General features: G+C 34.4%; 1 protein-coding gene across 3 annotated transcripts in view; it reads right to left on the minus strand.

Moving 5' to 3' along the window:
• Positions 1-23,049, minus strand: part of Vps45 (vacuolar protein sorting 45) — a 172,586-nt gene that overhangs the window by 31,876 nt on the left and 117,661 nt on the right. For all 3 annotated transcript variants that reach the window (XR_016549286.1, XR_016549285.1, XM_090403157.1), the window contains exon 13: positions 5,316-5,447. Coding sequence is in view for 1 of the 3 variants with exons in the window: in XM_090403157.1 (XP_090259283.1) it covers positions 5,316-5,447 (132 nt within the window). In the remaining 2 variants the exon portion in view is untranslated. The remainder of the gene's footprint in view (positions 1-5,315; positions 5,448-23,049) is intronic.

Genomic DNA, 23,049 nt, shown 5'->3' on the forward strand with positions numbered 1-23,049 from the left:
CTCTAAATCTATCACCATTCCTTATACTTGGGATACTTCTGAAAAGTTAACAGAAATCCTAAAAAAAATATGACTTGACAACTTGTTACAAACCATATAAAAAATTGGCATCTCTTATCCACTCCCCCAAGTACCAGCCACTTCCCCTAGACCTACCTGGAATATACCAGGTCCTTTGTAGTTGCAAACTGTCTTACTATGGCCAAACAGGCAGGAGAGATATTAGGACAGCTAATATCAGGATATCTGAACATAAGGATTATATCCATTTCCACCAATACAGCCACTCAGGACTCGCTGACCATGCTTTGGACACCCGCCATAAAATACGCTGGAAGAAAGCCATCTTACTACACTACACCAAGTTTCAAAATGATTGATTATTCCTAGAATCAGCCTCAGCTCCGAAAAAACTCCCCAAACCTCAACAAATTTGGATGCATGAGACGGCTTCAAATATGAGAAGCTTGCATTCTTAGAACATCAGCCAACAGCCAAGACTATTACCCAATTTAGCACACTAGGTGGCACCTTTTAGGACCGACTTCAGTTGTTGTCTTCAGCCATATTTGTTCAGTGTTAGTGCCTGCGTGCATATATCATTATTTTTGATGTTCCCTGAAGATGGTATTTCTTCAGGGAACATCAATACTTCCTATATTTCGGTAATATAACATTACCGAAATATAGGAAGTATTAATTAAAGTTTTTAATTAATATAATAGTATATGTTGTCTTTCCCTAAAAATTACCTAGGATATTGCTCATTAGATTAACAGTTCATGTGATTAGCAAGCTGAAAATTAACATTAAAGAAATAAAATGAAAAAGTATTGTATTTCTTATGCTTAAAAATAACTATTAACTTGATAAAATACTCACTGATAAAGGGAAAAACTCATGTGACACATTAAACTCAAACCAAAAATAAACCACCATAACAAAATGATGTGTGCTATAACGAACCATATGTAAAAGAACAAATACAAACAATAATGGGAGACATAATAAAGAAATAGAAGAGTATGATTGTTGTTCAACTTGAATATTAATGATACTGGGATGGGTTTAACTGGCGATATGTAGCTGTTTGCAGATGATGCATAATTGGGGAGAGCAATGCATAGTCAAGCAGATGTTACAGCCTTATAGGATTCATAGATTGCATGAATGGGCAGGTAAGTGGAACTTTTAGTTCAATGTTACAAAATGTAAGGTTTTGAAATTTGGTAAGTAATGATGGGATGCAAAGTATACACTTGGTAGGGAAACTTTAAATGAGGTAGAGGATATGATAGATCTAGAAGTAGTGTTGGACAAGGACTCGAAATTCAGTATCCACATTGCACAAGTTGTGAAGACATCACATTGGATAATGGCAATGATGCAGAGGACCCTGACATGTAGAAATAAAGAGATTATGATGCAATTGTATAAGGTCTTGATCATGTTTCATATAGATTATTGTGCACAGATTTGGTCACCAGGTTTTCATGATGATAAGGATATGTTAGAAAGAGTCCAGAGAAGATTCACAAATGCGGTCAGCAGTCTTTGGAATGTAGAGTATGAGGATAGATGAGAGAATGTAAACTGCAAAGCCTCGTGAATAGGTGGAGGAGGAGGAGGAGGGGGGGGATATGATTCAGGCATAAGTTAGAGGTTGTTATCAGGTTGACATGGAAGAGATTTTTCATAGAATGGGAGGGAGGGGGGGGATAGAACAAGAGGCCATCCTTAGAAACTGTATAGGAAGGGTGTGAGCAGAGGAGTGAGAAGATTCTTTGCATGCAGGGTGGTTGGTGAGTGGAATGCACTGGCTGAATGTGTTGTGAATGTAGACACATTGAATCTGTTTAAGGGATGGTTGGATGAACTTTGTGTGTGATAGTGTGCACCCCACAATAAGTTTCTGACTCCATGGAGGTCAGATGTCAATAATAATAATAACAATGATATAAAAATAAAAATGCAGAATTAACATTTAAATTTTGAAATGTTAGATTAAATCAATATCACTTGCCTGAAATCTTCATAACGAACTAAATATGTACAGGCTACAGCATTAAAATAAAAAAAATTTAAATCAGAATAATTTTTACCTTATGGATAAAAAATCTTTCAAGTGCAAAATGAGCTATTACCTACAGACATTCATAACTTTTAATTAAACTTCAAAGTAAAGAAATACTGTATACTGTGCCATATTTGTTTACAGTTCAAAGAAAATAGTATCGGAATGAAATATATTGATCTTTATTTGACCATGATTTATAAACATCTAATACCAACAAGTTTTGCTGATGGGGCTGCACAGCTTCTTCAGGGCTTATAACGGTAACAGAAAAAACTCAAAGTGGCTAGTACAGAAAAAATGGAGTAACACTATCGTATAAATTAAACATTAAAACCAAACGCACGTTCTGTAGTTTTGAACAAAATTAAATTCTGGCAGACTGAGTGATCTTATTAAGGTTTTCCATATGCCAGCTATTATCATTCCCTGGTTTCTGTTAAGATTTTCTTCAGAACGGAGGATTACAACAGCTTCTTTGAAATTTCTACAATGGAAATCTTCTTCTAGGTAAGGCAGGGAGCTGCTATCCCAATCAATGGTATGGTTAGTAATTGCAAAATGATGGGCTAGACCTGAGTTGTCTGTTCTTGTTATTAACATCTCCTATACGTTATTAACAAGAACAGATATTTTCGGATTTCGAGGCTTCTCGACATCTGCCCTATATAGTTTAGTCCACAAGCACATAGGATGTTGTACACTCCAGTGTGTTTGAAAAAAGGATTAATGTCTTTTCGCAAGCTTAAAACATGACGGACGGTCTTGATCAGTTTGAACGCAACTCTGATGTTGAAAGGTTTAAAAAGTTTTGCGATCTTCTCAGACACTACCTGCATAAGGAATAACTATGGATGAACTGTATTGAGTGATGGTAGGTTGTTGTTGTTGTGGGGGGTTTCTATGAAGAATCTTGTTGATTAGATTCTTTGGATAGCCATTTTTTATCAATGTCTCTGATATATGAGTAATTTCATCATAGAGTTCTTTTTCTTCTGAGATGATGTTCGTAGTTCTATTTTTGAGCATATGTATTATGCTGAGCTTCTGAGAAATATGGTGAGTTGATTTGAAATGAAGGTAGTGTCCAGTGTGTGTTGGTTTGCAGCAGATGCAGCAGGTGTGTTGGTTTGATGGACATATCAAACTAGCAGTTTGATATGTCCATCTGCTGGTTTCTTGATTAGGGTATCAAAAAATGATAGTTGATTATCCTTTTCCAGTTCCAAAGTGAATTGTATTTTTTGATGAAAAGAATTAATTTTGGTTAAAAAGTCCAAAAGAGTTGTTTTTGTGTCCCTCCAAATTATGAAGACATCATCTACATACCTCCAGCACACTAAGGGTTTTGGTCTAATTTGGAGAGGATGTCTGTTTCTAGCTTTTCCATGAACAGATCTGCACAGGGAAGCAAAAGGGGACTGCCCAAACGTTGTGAATTCCTTAAGTTAATTAATAATCATGTATAATCAATGTATAAGCCTTTCTACGAGAATCGTTTCATTCCATTTAAAATAATTAGATTTAAGGCAGTGATGAAAAAGATTTCCTTTGAAGAAGATTTCCATTGTAGAAATTTTAAAGAATCCATTATAGTCCTCCGTTCTGGAGAAAAAACAGAAACCAGGGAATGATAATAGCTGACATATGAAAAACCTTAATAAGATCACTCAGTCTGCCAGAATTTAATTTCGCTCAAAACTACAGAATGTGCTCTCATAACAGTGACTATCACAACATGCTCCATGCGTGTAATGTTACACATTTGGTTTCAATGTTTAATTTATATGATAGTGTTACTCCATTTTCTCTGTACTAGCCACTTTGAGTTTTTTTGTCTTACCATTATAAGCCCTGAAGAAGCCGGACAGCCCTGTCAGCAAAACTTGTTGGTATTAGATGTTTATAAATCATGGTCAATTAAAGATCAATATATATTTCATTTTAATTATATGTTTGGATGACCAAATATAATCTAAACAAAAATAGTATCAGTTTATGTCAACTGTCGATGATTGGGGTCTCTGTCCCATTAGGAAGCTGCCTTGTTTATACTAGTTATGTCAATCACTGTTTCCCCTCCCTTTAAACTGACTATTGTAGATAATGTTGTCTTTGTAATTGGAGGTAATCAATATGAAGTAATATAAAATGTAATATAAATCTGACTGAATGCTGAAGTTTTCAAGTTATTTCTTATTTTAATGGCACAGATTGCACACATTTTATTAGAAGATTTCAGTTCAGTAACATTAGCTAACATAACACTTCAAAATTGAAATTTTAATTCTGCATTTTGAACTTTATAATAATTTCATACACTTTCAGTTCTTTCTTATATGACTCCCACAGTTTGTACTTCTTTTGGTTTGCTCTTTTTGTGTGTTCTTTATGTTTAGTTCCTTCCAATCTTTTGTGTTCTTTATCAATAGATAATTTCCAGTGATTCCCTCTATTCTGTTTCCACCATTTCTTGTATTGGTTCCTGCCATTTTCTTTGTTTCATGGGGGGATGGAGTAGGGAAGAAAATCCTTTTCTCCTAAATTCACTATAGTAGACCACTTTGCACTATAACAAACTATTTCTCTGGTTCCTGGTAGTTTGCTACATTATATAGACACCTAAGATCCACCTCATCTTTTGTTAGGCAAAACAAAATATAGTAACATATAGAAAATACTACATGAATGTTGTATACAAGCTAAATTTAATTTAAAAGATTTAATATTTATTTCAATGATTAAAATTATTCAGCCAAAAGAGACTGCAACACCTATTTATTGAGAATAATATTATATTATTACTATTATCCAGCATTTCTATGGAATCTAGACACTCATCGTGGAAAACCCATGCTAACTTTTATACACACAAGATATTACAAGATAGTGGTGGTCAATTCTGATCCTTTATAAACATGATTAAAGCAAAAAACTGATATGTCACTCTACACTACCAAAAAATTATTTAGTAACTTGCCAGTGATTGGTATTATCCTTGTGATTACAGCTAACATTGACTATAATAATAATCCTGAATATAATTAATTATGATCAATAAGCAAAAACAAAAGTTCATGTATACTACAATATTTTTAAAATCTGACATTAAAGCAACTCAAATTAGATTTGCACTTAAAGATCTAAAATAGAAAGTAGAAGTTATCAGGCAAAAAATGTATATCAATATAAAGAAACAAATAAAAAGGAAGATATGAGTAATTTTTAATCATCTTTTCACCTTTTAAAATTATGTATTGTGGTCCCTCCAAGTATAATTCTCACCCCAGGTATTTGTTTATTCAATTTATACACAGCAAGTGACTCTTCATAGGTAGTACCACCAATCATGAACACAATGATATCTTGAGGCCTATGGAAAAGGTTACATAAAATTATGGTGCATATATGAAAGTAAATGTAACATTTAACCAATACTAAATCTATCATTTGCATGCTATGCAAATAGCATGCAAATGATTAGATGTCAGGACTATGCAAATTATTTAGAGGAATTTAGCTGAAAGTTCTTTAAAAAACAAAAATGTCTTTCCAAACTGTATACAAAAGCAAATCATTATGCCATTTGAGCAATTCATAATGGCATTATGACATTTGTATTGATTTACTTGGTAAATTGCAATAAAGAAACTCAAACACAGGGAACCAAAGTCTGAATGAATGCAAAAAGGCAACACAAATAATAGATTTATACAGCCACAATCAAACTTCCTATTTTCTAATAAGTAAACAACTTTTTGAATTTAAAAAAAAAAAAGTTCATACAAAATCTATGCATATCACTTTTTTCAGTAATGATATGATCAACACTGAAGTGCAGTAAAATGCACAATTATATAGCAAATTTATAACCTCAATCTACTGAAAGTTCCAAAGCTCCAGAGTGATGTTCTTTTAAACTCAATAGTATGAAAGATTTAAAATCGAATATTCACTACAGCAAACTGCATATATGAGTTGACAACAAAATCAAAATTGTTTCAAATGTGTTCATTTACTGAATAAAGAATTCTGGATGTCTTAATGTCACCATAGTTACAGAGAAAAAAGTAGGTTACCCTGCTGTTTACAATGAATTATTAGCTCAGAGGAGAGAGAGAGCAGCTCTACCTCATGTTACAATGATTAACAGATGAAAACCAGTTTGATCATAACAGGATGACCATACTTTCTCCTTTTGAACACGAACTCATCATCAAATTCCTGACATGCATCCTCAAGGGGTGTACAGGATATGATAGTAGTACTACATGAAAAACTTACATCGTTACTAACTTCCTATCTATAATTTTTCTCCAAATCAATATGTAATCTGTAACATTATCAGATCTTATATTTCTGTCTTCTAAGGCACTTTTTACTGTATCACTCCACCTATACATTGGTCTTCCTCTGGATCTTTTTCCTGCCAAAGAACACTTGTTTTGCTAATCTTACCTCGCCCATTCTGTTTAAGTGATTATACTCATTGAGATTAGCTCTGCTAACACATTCCTGAATGCTAATAACATCAAGTTCTTTCCTAATATCCTCGTTTTTAATATGATATTGCCATTGATGCCATCTTTTCACAGAACATATCTATGGTCTCTAGTCTTCGGTCAAGTGCTTTATTTCTAACCCAGCTCTCAGATCCATAAGTTAAAATTGGTTTAAACACTGTCTTGTATACAGCTAATTTTGTGTTTTGATGAATTTCTCTTTTATTCCAAATAAATTTATTCAGTTGACTTCCTATCATACCAGCTTTGTTGATTCTGTTGTCTATTTCCATATTCGATTTACCATCTTCACTAAAAATTGTGCTTAAGTAGCTGAAATGTTTTATACGTTCTCCATTCATGATGCAGTTGATATTTTCAATATTTCTGCCTATTTTCATTGTCTTTGTCTTGTTATTGCTGATGTTCAAACCATATCTATTACAACAGTTATTCAATTTAGTCAGGGAATCTTGCAGACTTGTACCTGATTTATTTAGAAGTATAATATCATCTGCATAAAGGAAAGAGCTGATTTTAATATCTCCAGTTTTCATATCAGGTTTAATACCACTTTCCTTCATAATGTGATCCACATAGATAATGAATAACAGAGGGGATAATGTACATCCTTGTCTGCCCCCAGATTTAACATTAAACCATCTTCCTGTGCTTCCTTCAGTTCTAACAGCTGACTTACAACTCAAATAAAGACTAAGTATTGCTTGACATAATGCCCCATTGACACCATACAACTGTAGCGTTTTGAATAGCTTCTCTCTTGGCATCTTGTCATATGCCTTTTACAGGTCTGCAAAACTTAAATCCAGATAGCTGTTATATTCCATGATTTCTCAACTATTTGTCATAAAGTGAAAATCTGATCCTGACAGCCTCTATCTGGCCTGAATCCAGCTTGTTCTTCACCAAGCTTCTCTTCAACAATCCTTCTACTATTTCTCAGGTATTTGCATAAACTTACCAGAAACACTTAGTAGGTAAATACCTCTATAATTCTCACATTGTTTTATTTTCCTTTTTATATATAGGTACTATGAGAACCCTACTCCAATCATCTGGAATTCGTCCCTTTGTCCAGGTCTTCTGAACTATCCAGTGCATCCACTGTAAGACTTTTATAGCACCATACTTGAACATTTCTGGTCAAATATCATCTACTCCTGCTGCCTTTCTAAATTTCAGGCTTTTGCTGCCTTTTTCTACTTCAAGTATGAATTCTTCTTCTTCTTCTACTCTGCCTTATCCCATGTTAAACGGGGTCGGCGCACCAATCTTTAACCTTCCTCTTCCAAGTTCTCTGGTCCAGAGCATCCTTCGGACTCCATCCTTTCTCCCTAAGATCCTCTGTCATCTTATCCCTCCACTTGAGCTTGGGCCTGCCTCTTTTCCTCCTTCCCTCCAACTCCATATACTCCACTCGTTTACCAACATACTCCTCACCCTTCCTCTCAACATGTCCAAACCACCTCAGCCTACTTTCTTGTATCTTCTTGCCAATTGGTCCCACCTTAACCATCCCTCTGATGTAGTCATTCCTTATCCTGTCCTTCTTTGTCACACCACTCATCCATCTCAACATCCGCATCTCTGCTACCTCCATCTTCCTCTCCTGTGCCTTGGTTATAGGCCACGTCTCCGCACCATGGAGCATCGCCGGCCTCACCACCATCTTATAGAGCTTTCCTTTCCTCTTACAACTCACTCTCTTGTCACACAGGATCCCGCTCATCCTCCTCCAATTCATCTAACCGCATGTTATTCGGTGCTGTATTTCCTCATCCAGGTCACCATTCCTCTTGACAACCGACCCAAGGTACTTGAATTTCTTCCCTGAAATTAGCCTTTCACCCTGGAGTCGTATGACGATATCCTCATCTCTCCCCGTTGACATATATTCAGTCTTCACCCGGTTAATTCTCATGCCGCTCTTCTCCAATGCCTTTCTCCACTCTTCCAGGGTATTTTCAAGCTTCTCTCGGGATGATTTGCATAGAACAATGTCATCGGCAAACAGCATGCTCCATGGTGCCTCCTTCTTGACATCCTCCATTAGTACATCCATGACCAGGTCAAAGAGGTAGGGGTCAGAGCTGACCCTTGGTGTAGCCCTACGACAATAGGGAACCCTTCTGTCATGCCGACACTAGACCTGACCTAAGTTTCTGTTCCCTCATACATCTCCTTCACCAACCTCACGTACTTCTCCGACACCCCCTTCTTCCTCATACATCTCCATACCTCCTGCCTGGCCACTCTGTCGTATGCCTTTTCCAGGTCTATAAACACCATGTGCAGATCCACTTGCATCTCTCTATTTTTCTCCATCAATCACCTTAGCGCAAATATTGTATCCGTTGTCCCTCTTCCTGGCATAAATCCAAACTGCTCCTCACCAATTTTCGTTTCCTGCCGTAACCTTGCTTCAATTACTCTTTCCCATATTTTTAATGTGTGTGACATCAGCTTGATTCCTCTATAGTTGCCACAGTCTTAAACATCTCCTCTTCCTTTGTGGATTGGGACGAGAATACTTTTCCTCCATTCCTCTGGTATCTTTTCCTGTTGGGCTATTTTACACATCAGATCCCATAACATATCCACGCCCTCACTGCCCCAAACTTTTCCACACTTCCCCAGGTATCTGGTCTGCTCCCACAGCCTTTCCATTCTTCATTTTTCTCAGTACCCAAACCACTTCCTCTCTACTTATGTCTTGCACCGGTCTCTCATTTACCTCTCCATCCTCGCACCTCTCTCTTGGATTTTCCTCATTTAGTAGTTTTTGGAAATATTCTTTCCATCTTCCTCTGATTTTGTCCTCGTCTTATAATACTACTCCTGAGGCATCCTTTATCTGCTTGAGTGATGTTAGTCTTTCGAGGCCTTCTCTGGCTTTCGCTATTCTCAACAACTGAGCTTCGCCACCGTTTCTCTCCAGTTCTTCATAAACCTCATCAACTGCCCTCGCTTTCAAGTATGAATATGTATTCTTAATTGCATGCCTATTGAGAGTTTTTTTACCACTGTGCTGTCACTGATTGTTTTATTTAGCAATTTTTCAAAGTAATTACTCCATACATGAAGGATCTCTTTTTCTCTAGTTTTCATGTCACCTTTATCATCTCTAATTTCTTTTACTTCTAATTTCTCTGATTAATCCAATTTACTCTAATTCCTCTTCCTTCCATTTCTGAGTTTTTTCAACAGCCTCCAGAATACCTTGCCACCTTCTTGATATATATTTTCTATATTCTTACCAAAGTCTTCCCATGACTTTATTTAGCTAGTTTTACTCAAATGTTTAGCTTTCTTACATTTGCCTCTATATTCTTTAAAAGCACAAGCTGACTTATTTGCCAGGAACGTTTGATATGCTTTCTTCTTTTCTTTCACTGCCTCTTTAACTTCCTGTGTTCACCATGGATTTCTGATTTTTCTATCCTTGCAGACAACCTCACCATATGACTCTTTGGCTGAATCAACTGAAAAAATGAAAAAAAACTCTTTCATTTTTTCTTGAATAATGTTTGTGTATTTTAGTCTATAGTTCACATCTGAGAGCTGCTCAACTTTTATTCACTTTAAAAATTTCTTACATGTTATTCTTTTAATATTATCATTATCATTATATATTCTTTTAATATGAAATTCAATTTTATCTGCTCAACACTAAATGGTGATCAGTTCCAATTTGAAATTCTCTGTATACTTTAGTGTCCTGCTCCAGTGAAAAAACATTGCTATTAACAATAATATAGTCAACGAGACTTTTCTTATTCCCTGCCTCTTCTCTCCATGTGAATTTATACACATTTTTATGTTGGAACATTGTGTTAGTAATAACCAGTCCATGTCCTGAGTAGAAATCCAACAAGTATTTGCCATTATCAGCTTGGCTCTTTTGTCCAAAGTTTTCCAAAATATTTTTGTAGGTCTGACAATCATTTCCAACTCTGCTATTTAGATCCCCAACAAGGACCAACACTTCCATTTTCATTGTTCAGTCAAGTTCTCTAAAGCCTCCAAAATTTCCTCCACTTCTACCTTTGTAGAACCTTCTGTGGGACCATAGGCACAAATAAGTCTCATTTTTCAGTTCCCCATTCTGATATTAGCCCATATCACTCTACTTGATATTGCCTGCCATTCAAGATGATTAGCTTTGTATTTAGTGTTGAGTACTATAGCTGCTACTCCTTTTCCTTGATTGTTACTGCCTGAATATGGCATTTTGTATTTATTGCTGAGAAAGATATCACCAGTTTTTGTCTTTTTTGTTTCATTCACCCCTATTATGTTGATCTGGCACCTATCCAGTTCCTCAGCTAGCTCCATTTCTTTGCCATTCAGAACATGAACTCTAAGTTATTAACTAGTGCTTTAACTATTCAAATGACCATATGGATTAAATATATCAAATAATTTATGCTTCTTAACCATGTCATTTTTCAATTATGTCCAATAGTTTTAAATTCAAAGAACACTTCACATCTACATAATTATAGACATATAAATAACCCAATGGTATTGGGTTATTTATATGTCTAAATAATGCTAATTACCTTTACCAGCCTTGACATGTAAAAAATATCAAGGCCAGTACAGGTAATTAGCATTATTTAGACAATGACACCAACCCTTTTTTGTATTTTATTTTTCATGTTTATTGTATATTTATAATTTTATATTTATAAAATCACAGAATATATTTACTTATTTGACAATGGCAAAAATATATGAAAGAAACAAGATTTTATACTTAGGGACAATTTTCTCCTGTGTCCTTGGAATGCAAGGCCTCCCACTCCATGTCATATCACAAATTTTAGATATGTGTTTTATTTTTAAACTAGCTGTTTTGTATCTTGAACTTTTTAATGTAAATTTCATAAACTGCAAATTGCTGGGGGGGGGGAGATGTAGATAAAAACTAAGAAATTTTGCAAATGCCCAATGAGCATAAAGGATTCATAAGTTTTTCTGAAAATGATTAAGATTTATAAAAATCATCTGAAATCAAATCTAAAACCTCTCTAAAGGAATAATTCAAGTCAGTGATATCAGTGCATCTTATTAAGGCCCAACAACTTACAGACATGAAAAAAAATTATCTTAATTAAATTACTGTAGTACTCCATTAATTATTACAGAGGCGTAATAAATTATGTATATTAGCATAATAAATTATGTATATTAGTCAAGCTGCATTGAAGTAAGAAATAAGAGATTCAAAATCCAGTATTTCAGAAAGAAACAAATTAATATGTATATTCCAGTCATCACACATGGCCTATATACTGTTATGTAAGGCAAACAGATATATCCCCCCCCCCCCAAGAGTCAGATCTGTATACTGTCAATGGCAAGCAGCAGACACAAACTTAACTTCAAAAGAGGTATTACCATGGGATGCCATATCAGTAGCACATCTGTTACCTACATTGGTCAAAGACTGCAGCACCAAAAATATGTTATGGCATATCGATGGCAATGTGACAATGTCACCTCTGCAAAGAAACACAGGAAGCAAACCCTAGCAGACAAAAAGATGCTCAGAAGAGTAATATTGATCTTAAAGGTCTCTTGAATGAAGAAGAGGAATAGCATGCACTATCATCAGCAAAACTATGAATAGAACATGTTCTCATTGTTTATTCTCTCAGTATGCATATATCAAGAAAGGTGAGTGATTATTATTTATTTACACAAAGTTGTTGAAAATGCACCTTACTCACTGCAGGCTTGGAAAATACTTCTGTTTTCTTTGATATGTAGTAATTCAGTACCATTCTCTCAGAGGCATAATTCTTAATTACTTTCAGGTAAGTTGCATAGTGCTTTACCTGACATACCACAGCTTTACATGCAAATTAATTTACTCTTGTGTTTTTGCCACATTAAGTAATAGGAGAACAACTCTCTCTCTCTTTGAGAGCTGCTTTGGTAAATTCCTGTATATCTGCTAACAGGATGAGTATATGGTGTCTCCACTCTAACTTAAGGGCTATTAATTTACATCTTACTATAATATGGATGTAGCAGAAAACATTTAAATGACAAAAAAGCACAGGAGTACATATCATTACTTCAGGTAGAAAAATGCATCAAATATGATTGTGCATTTCAACCAGAAATGCACAAATATGGGGATATAAAAGTTTTATAGTGACCACACTGCATAATTGAGATCTGGTTGGGAGGTTGAATTCTAGTCTAAAATTAGAGTAGAACTCTCATACTACCATCTATAAACAGGGCAATAAAATGGAATGTCAGAATTAGAGGAATCCCTGTACTGAGTGTTCCATTAAGATTTATGCAAGCATAAATCTTAAAAAGAGGCTAAGGCCTTATTAGGAGTTTTCAAAGTCAGATTTTCACTTTAAGAAAAACAGTTGAGAAAGCAAGGAAATATGACGAGGATCTATATTTATGTTTTGTAGGTCTTGAAAAAGGCATAAGATACCAAAAGAAAAGCTGTTCAAAATGATAATTATACAGTGTAAATGAGATATTACAAATAACAACATATATACAGCTTATACTTAAGTTGATGTAAGATCACAAGCAATACAAGGGTGTACTCAAGTACTAAAATAGTATTCTAAGTAATATTATTGAATAACAGTGAAAGAATTTAAAAAGAACCAATGAAAATCTGAAGAAAACATCAATTAATTCAGGAAGGGAAGCATTTGGTAAAGTTGTCTGTAAGAATAGAAAAAAAATTATAACTTCATTGTGGGATTAAGAAATTAGTCATGGGGGGAGAGAGAGGAAAAAAAATCACAAAGGAAAAATGTAAGAAAGCTATGCGTAAAAGTGGTAAAACAAAAGTCATGGGAAGAGTTTGGGAAGAATAGAGAAGATAATTATATCATAAACTGGCAAAATGTTCTGGAGGCTGTTGAAAAAAAGGCTAAGAAATGGAACAAAGTAAAAGGTTAACAATAATGATAATAGTAACATGAAAACTAAAGTAAAAGGGATTTGAATGTCTGGAATAATCATCTTAAAAAATAGTACATGAAATAAGCAATGAAAGAAAGTAGTAGATATAGAGACATGTGTGCATTTCAGTATTAGGGATAGAAAAAGCAGTTAAATATGAAATGAGGAATGACATATAGAATAGCTGATATCAGACCAGAAATGCTTATGGATATAAAATATTTACAATGGTTATATGCATAATTCTGAATATCAAACTGCAGATAACTGCAGTGGAGAGGAGCTCTCGTTGTACCCATCTATACAAAGGAAAATAAAACTAAATATGAGAATTAATGTGAGGTATTTCCATGCTGAGAGGTCCAGGTAAAATTAATACAAGCATACTTGATTGAGAAGAGGCTAAGATATATGGAAGAGAAACTTGAAAACAACCTATGTTTAGATCAAATTGGGGATGTCATAATCAGGTTTTCACTTTATAACATTGAGAAATCTTGTGAATATAACAAGGAAATATATTTCAGTTTTGCAATAATAATAATCCATGGTACTTACACACTTATAACCTACCACCTACCATGGTTTTCGTAACCATAATTTCTTAGAATGCAAAATTAGTGTTAGGCCTAAATATATATTTTGATGTGTAAATTGTATGTATTCTCTGGCCACTTTGCCTTGTTATGGCAGGAAAAATCTTACCACACCTCATATAAGACTAACTAAAACATCAACTGAAAAGTCCTGAAAAATGGTTCTCTGCATACTATACTGGGATTCAAAACCAGGTCTTTCAAACAAAGGACTTTGTCAAAACTAATTGAGCTACAGAAACTCTCATTTAAGTTTTGATCTAGAAAAGCTATATGATAAAGTACTGTACTAAGAAAGAAAAAAAAAATTCAAAATGCTGTTATGTTGGGAATATTATACAGAACAATATACAGTCTATACTTAAGTTGTACATCAGCAGTCATAACTGAAAGACATACAGTAAGATGATCTGATGAAAAATCAGAAGTAATACAATGGTGCATGCTGTTTCCACTGTTACCCATCATCTAGATGTATCACATTATGTGGCTTTTAATCAGATATCAAAGTATAAGAATTAAACTGGGCTCTTTAATTTATGCAGACAATGTTAGTCTCATAAAGAAATATAATACAAATTTTCAGTACCCTTTAAAGTGAATAATTTCTGTAACAAATTTGGTATGAAAATCAGCAATAAAAATGCAAAAATTATGAATATAGGCAGGAGCACAGAAACACGTTAACTTTGGACAACAGAAACCCTACATTATTTTAGCTATTTAAGCATAACTTTTAGTGATGATCATGATAAATATTAAAAACAGATAACATCTCATGGTGCACCGTTCAATATTTAGGTAGATACTAAGTATAGATCCGCATACTGAATATATGTTATATATATATATATATATATATACACACACTATCAATTGGGATTTAGCCAAACAATTGCATTCTTATTAGCTTAAACCAAAATAAAATGATGGTATTACATGACAGAATTTTATGCTGGCCAGGATATCACCAAATTAAACAAGGCCTGTACTGTTTTGCTCAAGAAACCAAGGCAAAAAGCATAAAGTCAACTACTGGAATGAATCCCAACTCAACATCAGCAGAGCTGAAGATTGGCATAATCAACATAAGAAGCATCAATGAAAAAAAAAAAGGAACTCACAGAAGAATAGGATAAGTACCAGATTGACAAAATAGGTGTTACCGAAACAAAGAAGACAAAAATAGGTAGGATCATTCTAAGCAATAAATACAAGATGTTACGTTCACATGATAACAATCACAGAAAATAATGCGTAACTTTTTTTTTAATGTGCCACTAAATATGAGGATAATTTTCTTGAATGGCAAGCAATATCAAATGGATGATCAGAATGGGAAATTGGACAATGAAATTAAATTTGTGCCTATGGTCCCACCTTCTGTATATATAAGTATACTAAAGATAAACTGGAGGAATAATTCGAGTCATTAGAGAAGGCAGCTGACACAAAGAAAAAAGGAAAAGCTACTCCTTGATGGAGATCTCAACAGCAGAGCAGGAAATTATTACCAGACATATAGAAATGTTTTGGGAAAATTTAGAGAAGAGCAAAGCTAATAAAAATGGTATCTGCTGGATTTCTTTAGGACATGGCTAACCATTACTAACACCATGTTCCAACGTATAGATGGGCACAAATTCACATGGAAAAAAGACAAAGACACAAGAAATAAGTCTTATTAACTATTTTACTGTTGGTAGCAACATCTTCATTCAGGATAAAGAACATGCGTATACAGAGGATTTGAAATAGGCTGTGAGCATCATTTAGTTTTGCATAAGATAAAACTGAATATTACATTGAAAAGAAAAGTGTGCAAGAAAGTTTTAAAAAGAATCAAAGTCAATCAGCTTTGGTGAACTGTAGAAATTAACCCTCTTAGTAGAATAGACTACAAGCAGCTATCATAACATCTGCTAAAAATCACATCAATAAAAAGAAGAAAGATAGAAAAAACCATGGATAACACAAGAAGTAATCAGCCTTATTGATGAAATAAGAACATGGAAAAGAGGAGCAAATGAAAAAGAAAGATTAAGATATAAAACATTGGATAAAAGAATCAAACAGTTATGCAGGAGATTGAAAGAAAATTGGATAGATGGACAGTGCACTGAGATAGAAGAATTACAAAATAGGAACAAAACCAGAGAAGCATTACTGGAAGTGAAAGAACTTAATGGAAAAGCAAAACGTACACAGTCTAATAATATCAAGGACAAAGATGGAAACATACTCATTGATAAGGAAAAGATAAATGGAAGATGGTTGGAGTACTTATCAGACCTCTATGATGATGATAATGGTAACATGTTAGATGATTCATGACACACCTTAAGTTAAACGTAACAACAGATACCACTCTACCCACAAGAAAGGAGGTGGAACACGTAATTAAGGATCTTCTTAATAATAAATCCCCTTGGTGTGATAATATTCCGGCTGAGCTGTTGAAAGCTTTGACTGGCAATAATAACAACTATTTAGTGGAATCCATTCAGGACATCTATAAAACAATACAATTACCTGAAGTTTTTACAACATCTATCTGCATACCAATTCCAAAAAAACATAATGCATAAAACTGAGAGGATTACAGAACTGTAAGCCTAATATCCCATGCATCTAAAATTATTTTAACCATTGTTAACAAACAAATTGAAAGAGCCATAAGCGGTGAATTGAGTGAACAACAGAAAGGCTTCAGAAGAGGAATGGGAACCATTAATGCTATCCTGGAACTAAAAATACTAATAGAAAGATCACTTGAAAGAAATAGGAACATTAACATATGCTTCATAGACTTTTAGAAGGCCTTTGACCAGGTAAAACATAATAAAATGTTCAATATATTAGATAAATTAGACATAGAAGATCATGTACTTAAGATTATAAAAATGATTTACACCAAACAGAAAATGCAGCTGTTTAACTCTGAGGCTTCTATAGTGAAAATAAAAAGAGGAGTTAGACAAGGTTGTATCCTTTCACCAAATCTATTTATTATCTATAGTAAGAGAGTGATGAAAAAGATTGAAAAACAAAACATAAGAATTAGTATCAATGGAATAAAATACAACAATCTTAGATATGCTAATGATACATTCTAATAACAGAAAACAGAAACAAATTAATCAAATTACTACAGCTACTAATTGAAGAAGGTAAAGAGTTTTGATTAGATATAAATGCAAAAAAGACTAAATTTATGAAAATCTCAAAATCTCAGATCTGAGCCAGAAATATTCATAAACAATATGAAAACTGAACATACAACAGAATACACATATTTAGGCACCTACTTTACTGCAGATGGAAAGCAAGATAAAGAAATAAAAATAAGAACAGCCACAGAACTGGAACAATAAAGATCTGCTCAGAAGTTCTGTGGGTATCGAGACAAAGAAAAGAATGATAAGAACATTAGTGTGGCCAGTTTTTACATCTGGAAGTGAGACCTGGATATTCAAGAAGAGAGTAAGACAACAGATAATGACCTTCGAAATATGGTGCTATAGAAGAGCTCTGAAAATATGTGACAAATACGGATGTCCTACAAAGAATGAGAACACAGAGATCTTTATTTGAAATGATTCAAAGAAAGATGAGATTGGCAGGACATGTACTGAGAGGTTCAGCAGGACAGAGGATACTAACAGTTTTAGAAGGAAAAATTATGAAAAGGATCAAGAGGCAAAAAATGAAGGACATGGCTTGAAGATATAAGCCACCAACAGAGAGAACTGAAAGGACATGGTGCTGCACCTTCTCTCATTGAGAAAGCTACTTGCTTCTTCTTCTCACTGAAAAAGAACTATAGACTCTAATACACAAATATCATTCCAAAAAAAAAAAAAAAGGGAATAGTTTTGAAATAAGAACAAAACCATGGAAATTCACTGAGGGATCCTGAAGAAAACACTGACTAATTCAGCCAGAGAAGCATGTGGTAAGGTTGCAAGGATAGAAAAATTAGAATTCCATGGTGAACTAAAAAAGTTAAAATGGCAGTCAAGGAAAAGAAGAAAGCCATCATTTATTAAAAGTTCCTAGCAAGTAAGTCAGCTTTTGATACAGAGAAAAGTGTAAGAGAGCTGTGTAAAACTAGCTAAACAAAAATCACAGAAAGATGAGGGTATTTATTTTCTATGTAAGGACAAAGAAAATAAACATCAGGAAGGTGGTAAAATATTTTGGAGGCTATTGAAAAAGCTTAGAAATGGAGGAAAGAGTACTATAAAAGGAATCAGATATAAAGGTGACATGAAAACTGAAGATAAAGATATTCTAGATGTCTGAAGTAATTACTTTAAAAGATTGCTAAATGAAACAAGCATATAAAAATTATGATGACGACGACTCTGCATAATTCAGAAGACCTAGTTAGAGACCTGAATTTCATATGATCAGAATAGAGCTCTAAAAGTATCTCTCTATTAAAAAAAAGAAATAAGACTATTTAATTAAAAAGGAATTCTCTTGCTGAGTGTTTGTGGCAAGATTTATGCAATCATGCTTAAGAAAAGGTTAAGGAAATTTGTGGAAAGGAAGTTGGGAGAAGAACAATCTGGATTCAACCCAAATAGAGGTCACCAATATCAGATTTTCACTTTATGATAAACAGTTGTGAAAGCATGGAAATATAACAAGAATCTGTATCTCTGGTAAAGGCATATCAGTTGTTCAAAACACTACAATTATATGGTGTAAATGGAACATTATATCAAACAATACATAGTCTAAATTTGAATGTAAGTCAGCAATTAAAATTCAAGAAGATACAAAAAAGATGGTTTAATGTGAAATCAAGTTACAAAAAGACAGTTTAATGTGAAAGCAGATGTGTGACTAAGGTGCTTATTATCTCCTCTGTTATTCATCTATCATCATCTATATGTATCACATTATGAAGAAAAGTGGCATTAAAACTAATATCAAAAGTGGAAATATTCAACTGAGCTCCTTATTTCATGCACATGATGTTTCCACCTAAATAAAATCCAGTACAAGTATGGAGGATTCTCTCACTAAATAGAACATCATCATCAAATTCCTGCCATGTACCCTCAAGGGGTGTACAGGATAGGATAGTACTACATGAAAAATATTACATCATTATTAATTTCCTATCTACAATTTTCCTCCAAATCAGTCTGATACTTGTCAAGACTCCAACATTATCAGATCTTATATTTCTATCGTCTAAAGCACTTTGTACCGTATCAATCCACCTATATCTTGGTCTTCCTCTGGGTCGTTTTGCTGCCAACCTGGCAGAGAACACTTGTTTTGCTAATCTTTCCTCGCCCATTCTGTTTAAGTGACCATACCACCTGAGATTAGCTCTGCTAACGCATTCCTGGATGCTGATAATGTCATGTCAAGTTCTTTCCTAATATCCTCGTTTTTAATATGATATTGCCATTGATGCCATCTGTTCATGCCTATAATCTTTCTCAGGACTCTCATATCTGTGGTCTTCTGACCCAGTTCTCAGATCCATAAGTTAAAACTGGTTTGAACACCGTCTTGTATACAGCTAATTTAGTGTTCCGACTAATTTCTCTCTTATTCCATATGAATTTATTCAATTGACTTCCCACCATACCAGCTTTGCTGATTCTGTTGTCTATTTCTGTATTTAATTTACCATCTTCAGTAAAAATCGTGCCTAAATAGCTGAAATGTTTTACTTGTTCCACAGGTTCTCCATTCACAACACAGTTGACATTTTCAAAGATTCTGCCTATTTTCATTGTCTTTGTCTTTTTATGGCTGACCTTCATACCATATCTATTACAACAGCTATTCAATTTAGTCAGAGAATCTTACAGACTTGTAGCGGATTTATTTAGAAGTATAACATCATCCGCATAAAGCAAAGAGCTGACATTAACATCTCCAATTTTGATATCAGGTTTAATACCACTTTCCTTCATAATGTGATCCATATAGATAATGAATAACAGAGGGGGATAATGTACATCCTTGTCTCACACCAGATTTAACATTAAACCATCTTCCTGTACTTTCTTCAATTCTAACTGCTGACTTACAACTCAAATAAAAACTAAGTATTGCTTGATATAATGCCCCATTGACACCATATAACTGCAGTGTATTGAATAGCTTTTCTCTTGGCACCTTTTCATATGCCTATTCCAAATTGACAAAACTTAAATACAGATCTTTGTTATATTCCCATGCTTTCTCGACTATTTGTCGTAAAGCGAAGATCTGATCCTGACAGCCTCTATTTGACCTGAATCCAGCTTGTTCTTCACCAAGCTTTTCTTCCACAATTCTTCTCAACATTTCTCAAGTATACTTGCATAGATCTTGCCAGGAACACTCAGTAGGGAAATACCTCTGTAATTCTCACATTCAGTTTTATTTCCCTTTTTATATATCGGTACTATGAGAGCTCTACTCCAATCATCGGGAATTTGTCCCTCTGTCCAGACTTTCTGAACTATGCAGTGCAGCCACTGTAAGACTATTATACCACCATACTTCAGCATTTCTGGTCGAATATCATCTACTCCTGCTGCCTTTCCACATTTCAAGCCTTTGATGGCTTTTTCTACTTCAAGTATGGATATGTATTCCTGACTGCATGCCTGGTCAGTGTTTTTTACCACTGTGCTGTCATCACTGCTTGTTTCATTTAGCAGTTTTTCAAAGTAATTACTCCATACTTCAAGGATATCTTTCCCCCCCATTTTCATGTCACCTTTATCATCTCTAACTCCTTTTACAGCACTCTTTCCTCCATTCCTAAGCTTCTTCAACAACCTCCAGAATATTTTGCCACCTTCTTGATATTTATTTTCTATATTCTTGCCAAAGTCTTCCCATGACTTTTGTTTAGCTAGTTTTACACAGTGTTTAGCATTCTTGCATTGGTCTCTGTATTCTCTAAGAGCACAAGCTGACTTATTTGACAGGAACTTTTGATATGCTTTCTTCTTTTCCTTCACTGCCTCTTTAACTTCCTGTGTCCACCAGGGAGTTCTGATTTTTTTATCTTTACAGACAACCTCACCACATGCCTCTCTGGCAGAATCAATCAATGTTTTCTTCAGAGTTTGCCACTGAATCTCCAAGGTTTGATTCCTGTTCTCAAACTCTTTCATTTTTTCTTCAATAATCTTTGTGTATTTTAGTCTACAGTTCACATCTGAGAGCTGCTCAACTTTTATTCGCTTTAAAACTTTCTTACATGTTATTCTTTTCAATATGAAATTCAATTTTATCTTGCTCAAGACTAAATAGTGATCACTTCCAATTTCAAATCCTCTGTACACTCTGGTGTCCTGCGCCAGGGAGAAAACATCCCTATCAACAATAACATAGTCAATGAGACTTTTCTTATTCCTAGCCTCTTCTCTCCATGTGAATTTGTGCACATTTTTATGTTGGAACATGGTGTTAGTAATAACCAGTCCATGTCCTGAGCAGAAATCTAACAGATATTTGCCATTATTATTAGCTTTGCTCTTTTCTCCAAATTTTCCCAAAATATTTTTGTATGTCTCACAATCATTTCCAACTCTGCTATTTAGATCCCCAACAAGGACCAACTTTTCATTTTTCATTGTGTCAGTTGCTTTTTCTAAAGCCTCAAAAAATTCCTCCACTTCTGCCTTAGTAGAACCTTCTGTGGGACCATAGGCACAAATACGTCTCATTGTCAAGTTCCCCATTCTCATATTTGCCCACATTACTCTACTTGAGACTGACTGCCATTCAAGAAGATTAGCCTCATATTTTGTGTTGAATACTATGGCTACTCCTTTTCCTTGATTGTCATTGCCTGAATATAACATTTTGTATTTATTGCTCAGAAAGATCACACCAGTTTTGGTCTTTTTTGTTTCGGTCACCCCTATTATGTTGATCTGGTACTTATCTAATTCCTCAGCTAGCTCCATTTCTTTGCCATTCAGGCTTCTTACATTGATAGTACCGATCTTTAACTCTGGTGATGTTGAGTTGGGGTTTGTTTTCAGATTTGTTCCAGTAGCTGACTTTTCGCTGTTCGCCCTGGTTCCTTTGTTTAACCGGGCGATGCCCCAGCCGGCATGAAATTTTGTCATGTTGTACCATCATTTTTAATTTTGGTTTAACCAATAAGAATACAATTTGGTCGGCTAAATCCCAAATTGCCAGCCCATCCTCGTTCATTAGGTTAGAAGCCCTGGTCTGTTCTCCGCATTCCTTTAAAGGCTATGTGGAGGTCTCCTCTCAGTTATACAGCTTTGACCCTTAAATAGAACAACTGCTGTAATTTATTCGATAAGAAAATCACAAAGAAAAAAGACAAAGTCTATAAAAATAAGCAGGAATATTGAAAACATCAACCATATCTTAACTGAAGAACCTATAGAACAAGTAAAATATTTCAGCTATTCACAATTTTTAGTGAAGATGGCAAATTAAATATGGAAACAGACAACAGAATTAGCGAAGCTAGTATGGTAAGAAGTCAACTGAATAAATTTATGTGGAATAAGAAATAAATTAGCTAAAACACTAACTGGCTGTATAGAAGAGTGTTCGTGCCAATTTTAAGTTAATGATCTGAAAGCACATATATCACCATTCTGGGAAAAATTAGAATGACAGAATCATATAAAATATGAAAATACTGAAAAGGAACTTGACATCAAGAACAAAGCTGATGTAAGGTAGCATGATTACTAAATGGGAAGGGAAGGTTAACAAAACACACGAATACTTGTACTCTTGCTTGTTTGGTTAACAAGCAAGGATGACAGGATAAAGATTTAAAGGAAGCCAAAATCTAGATGGAGGATGAAGTTAATAGTCATACAGAAGACTGAAATATCAGAACTGATTCCAACTGTAACATTTCAGTATATGTTTGAAGGAGAAT

The sequence above is a fragment of the Typopeltis vanoorti genome, chromosome 13 (assembly GCF_054136105.1).
Source record: "Typopeltis vanoorti isolate ZY-2024b chromosome 13, IOZ_Tvanoo_1.0, whole genome shotgun sequence".
Taxonomy (NCBI): Eukaryota; Metazoa; Arthropoda; class Arachnida; order Uropygi; family Thelyphonidae; genus Typopeltis; species Typopeltis vanoorti.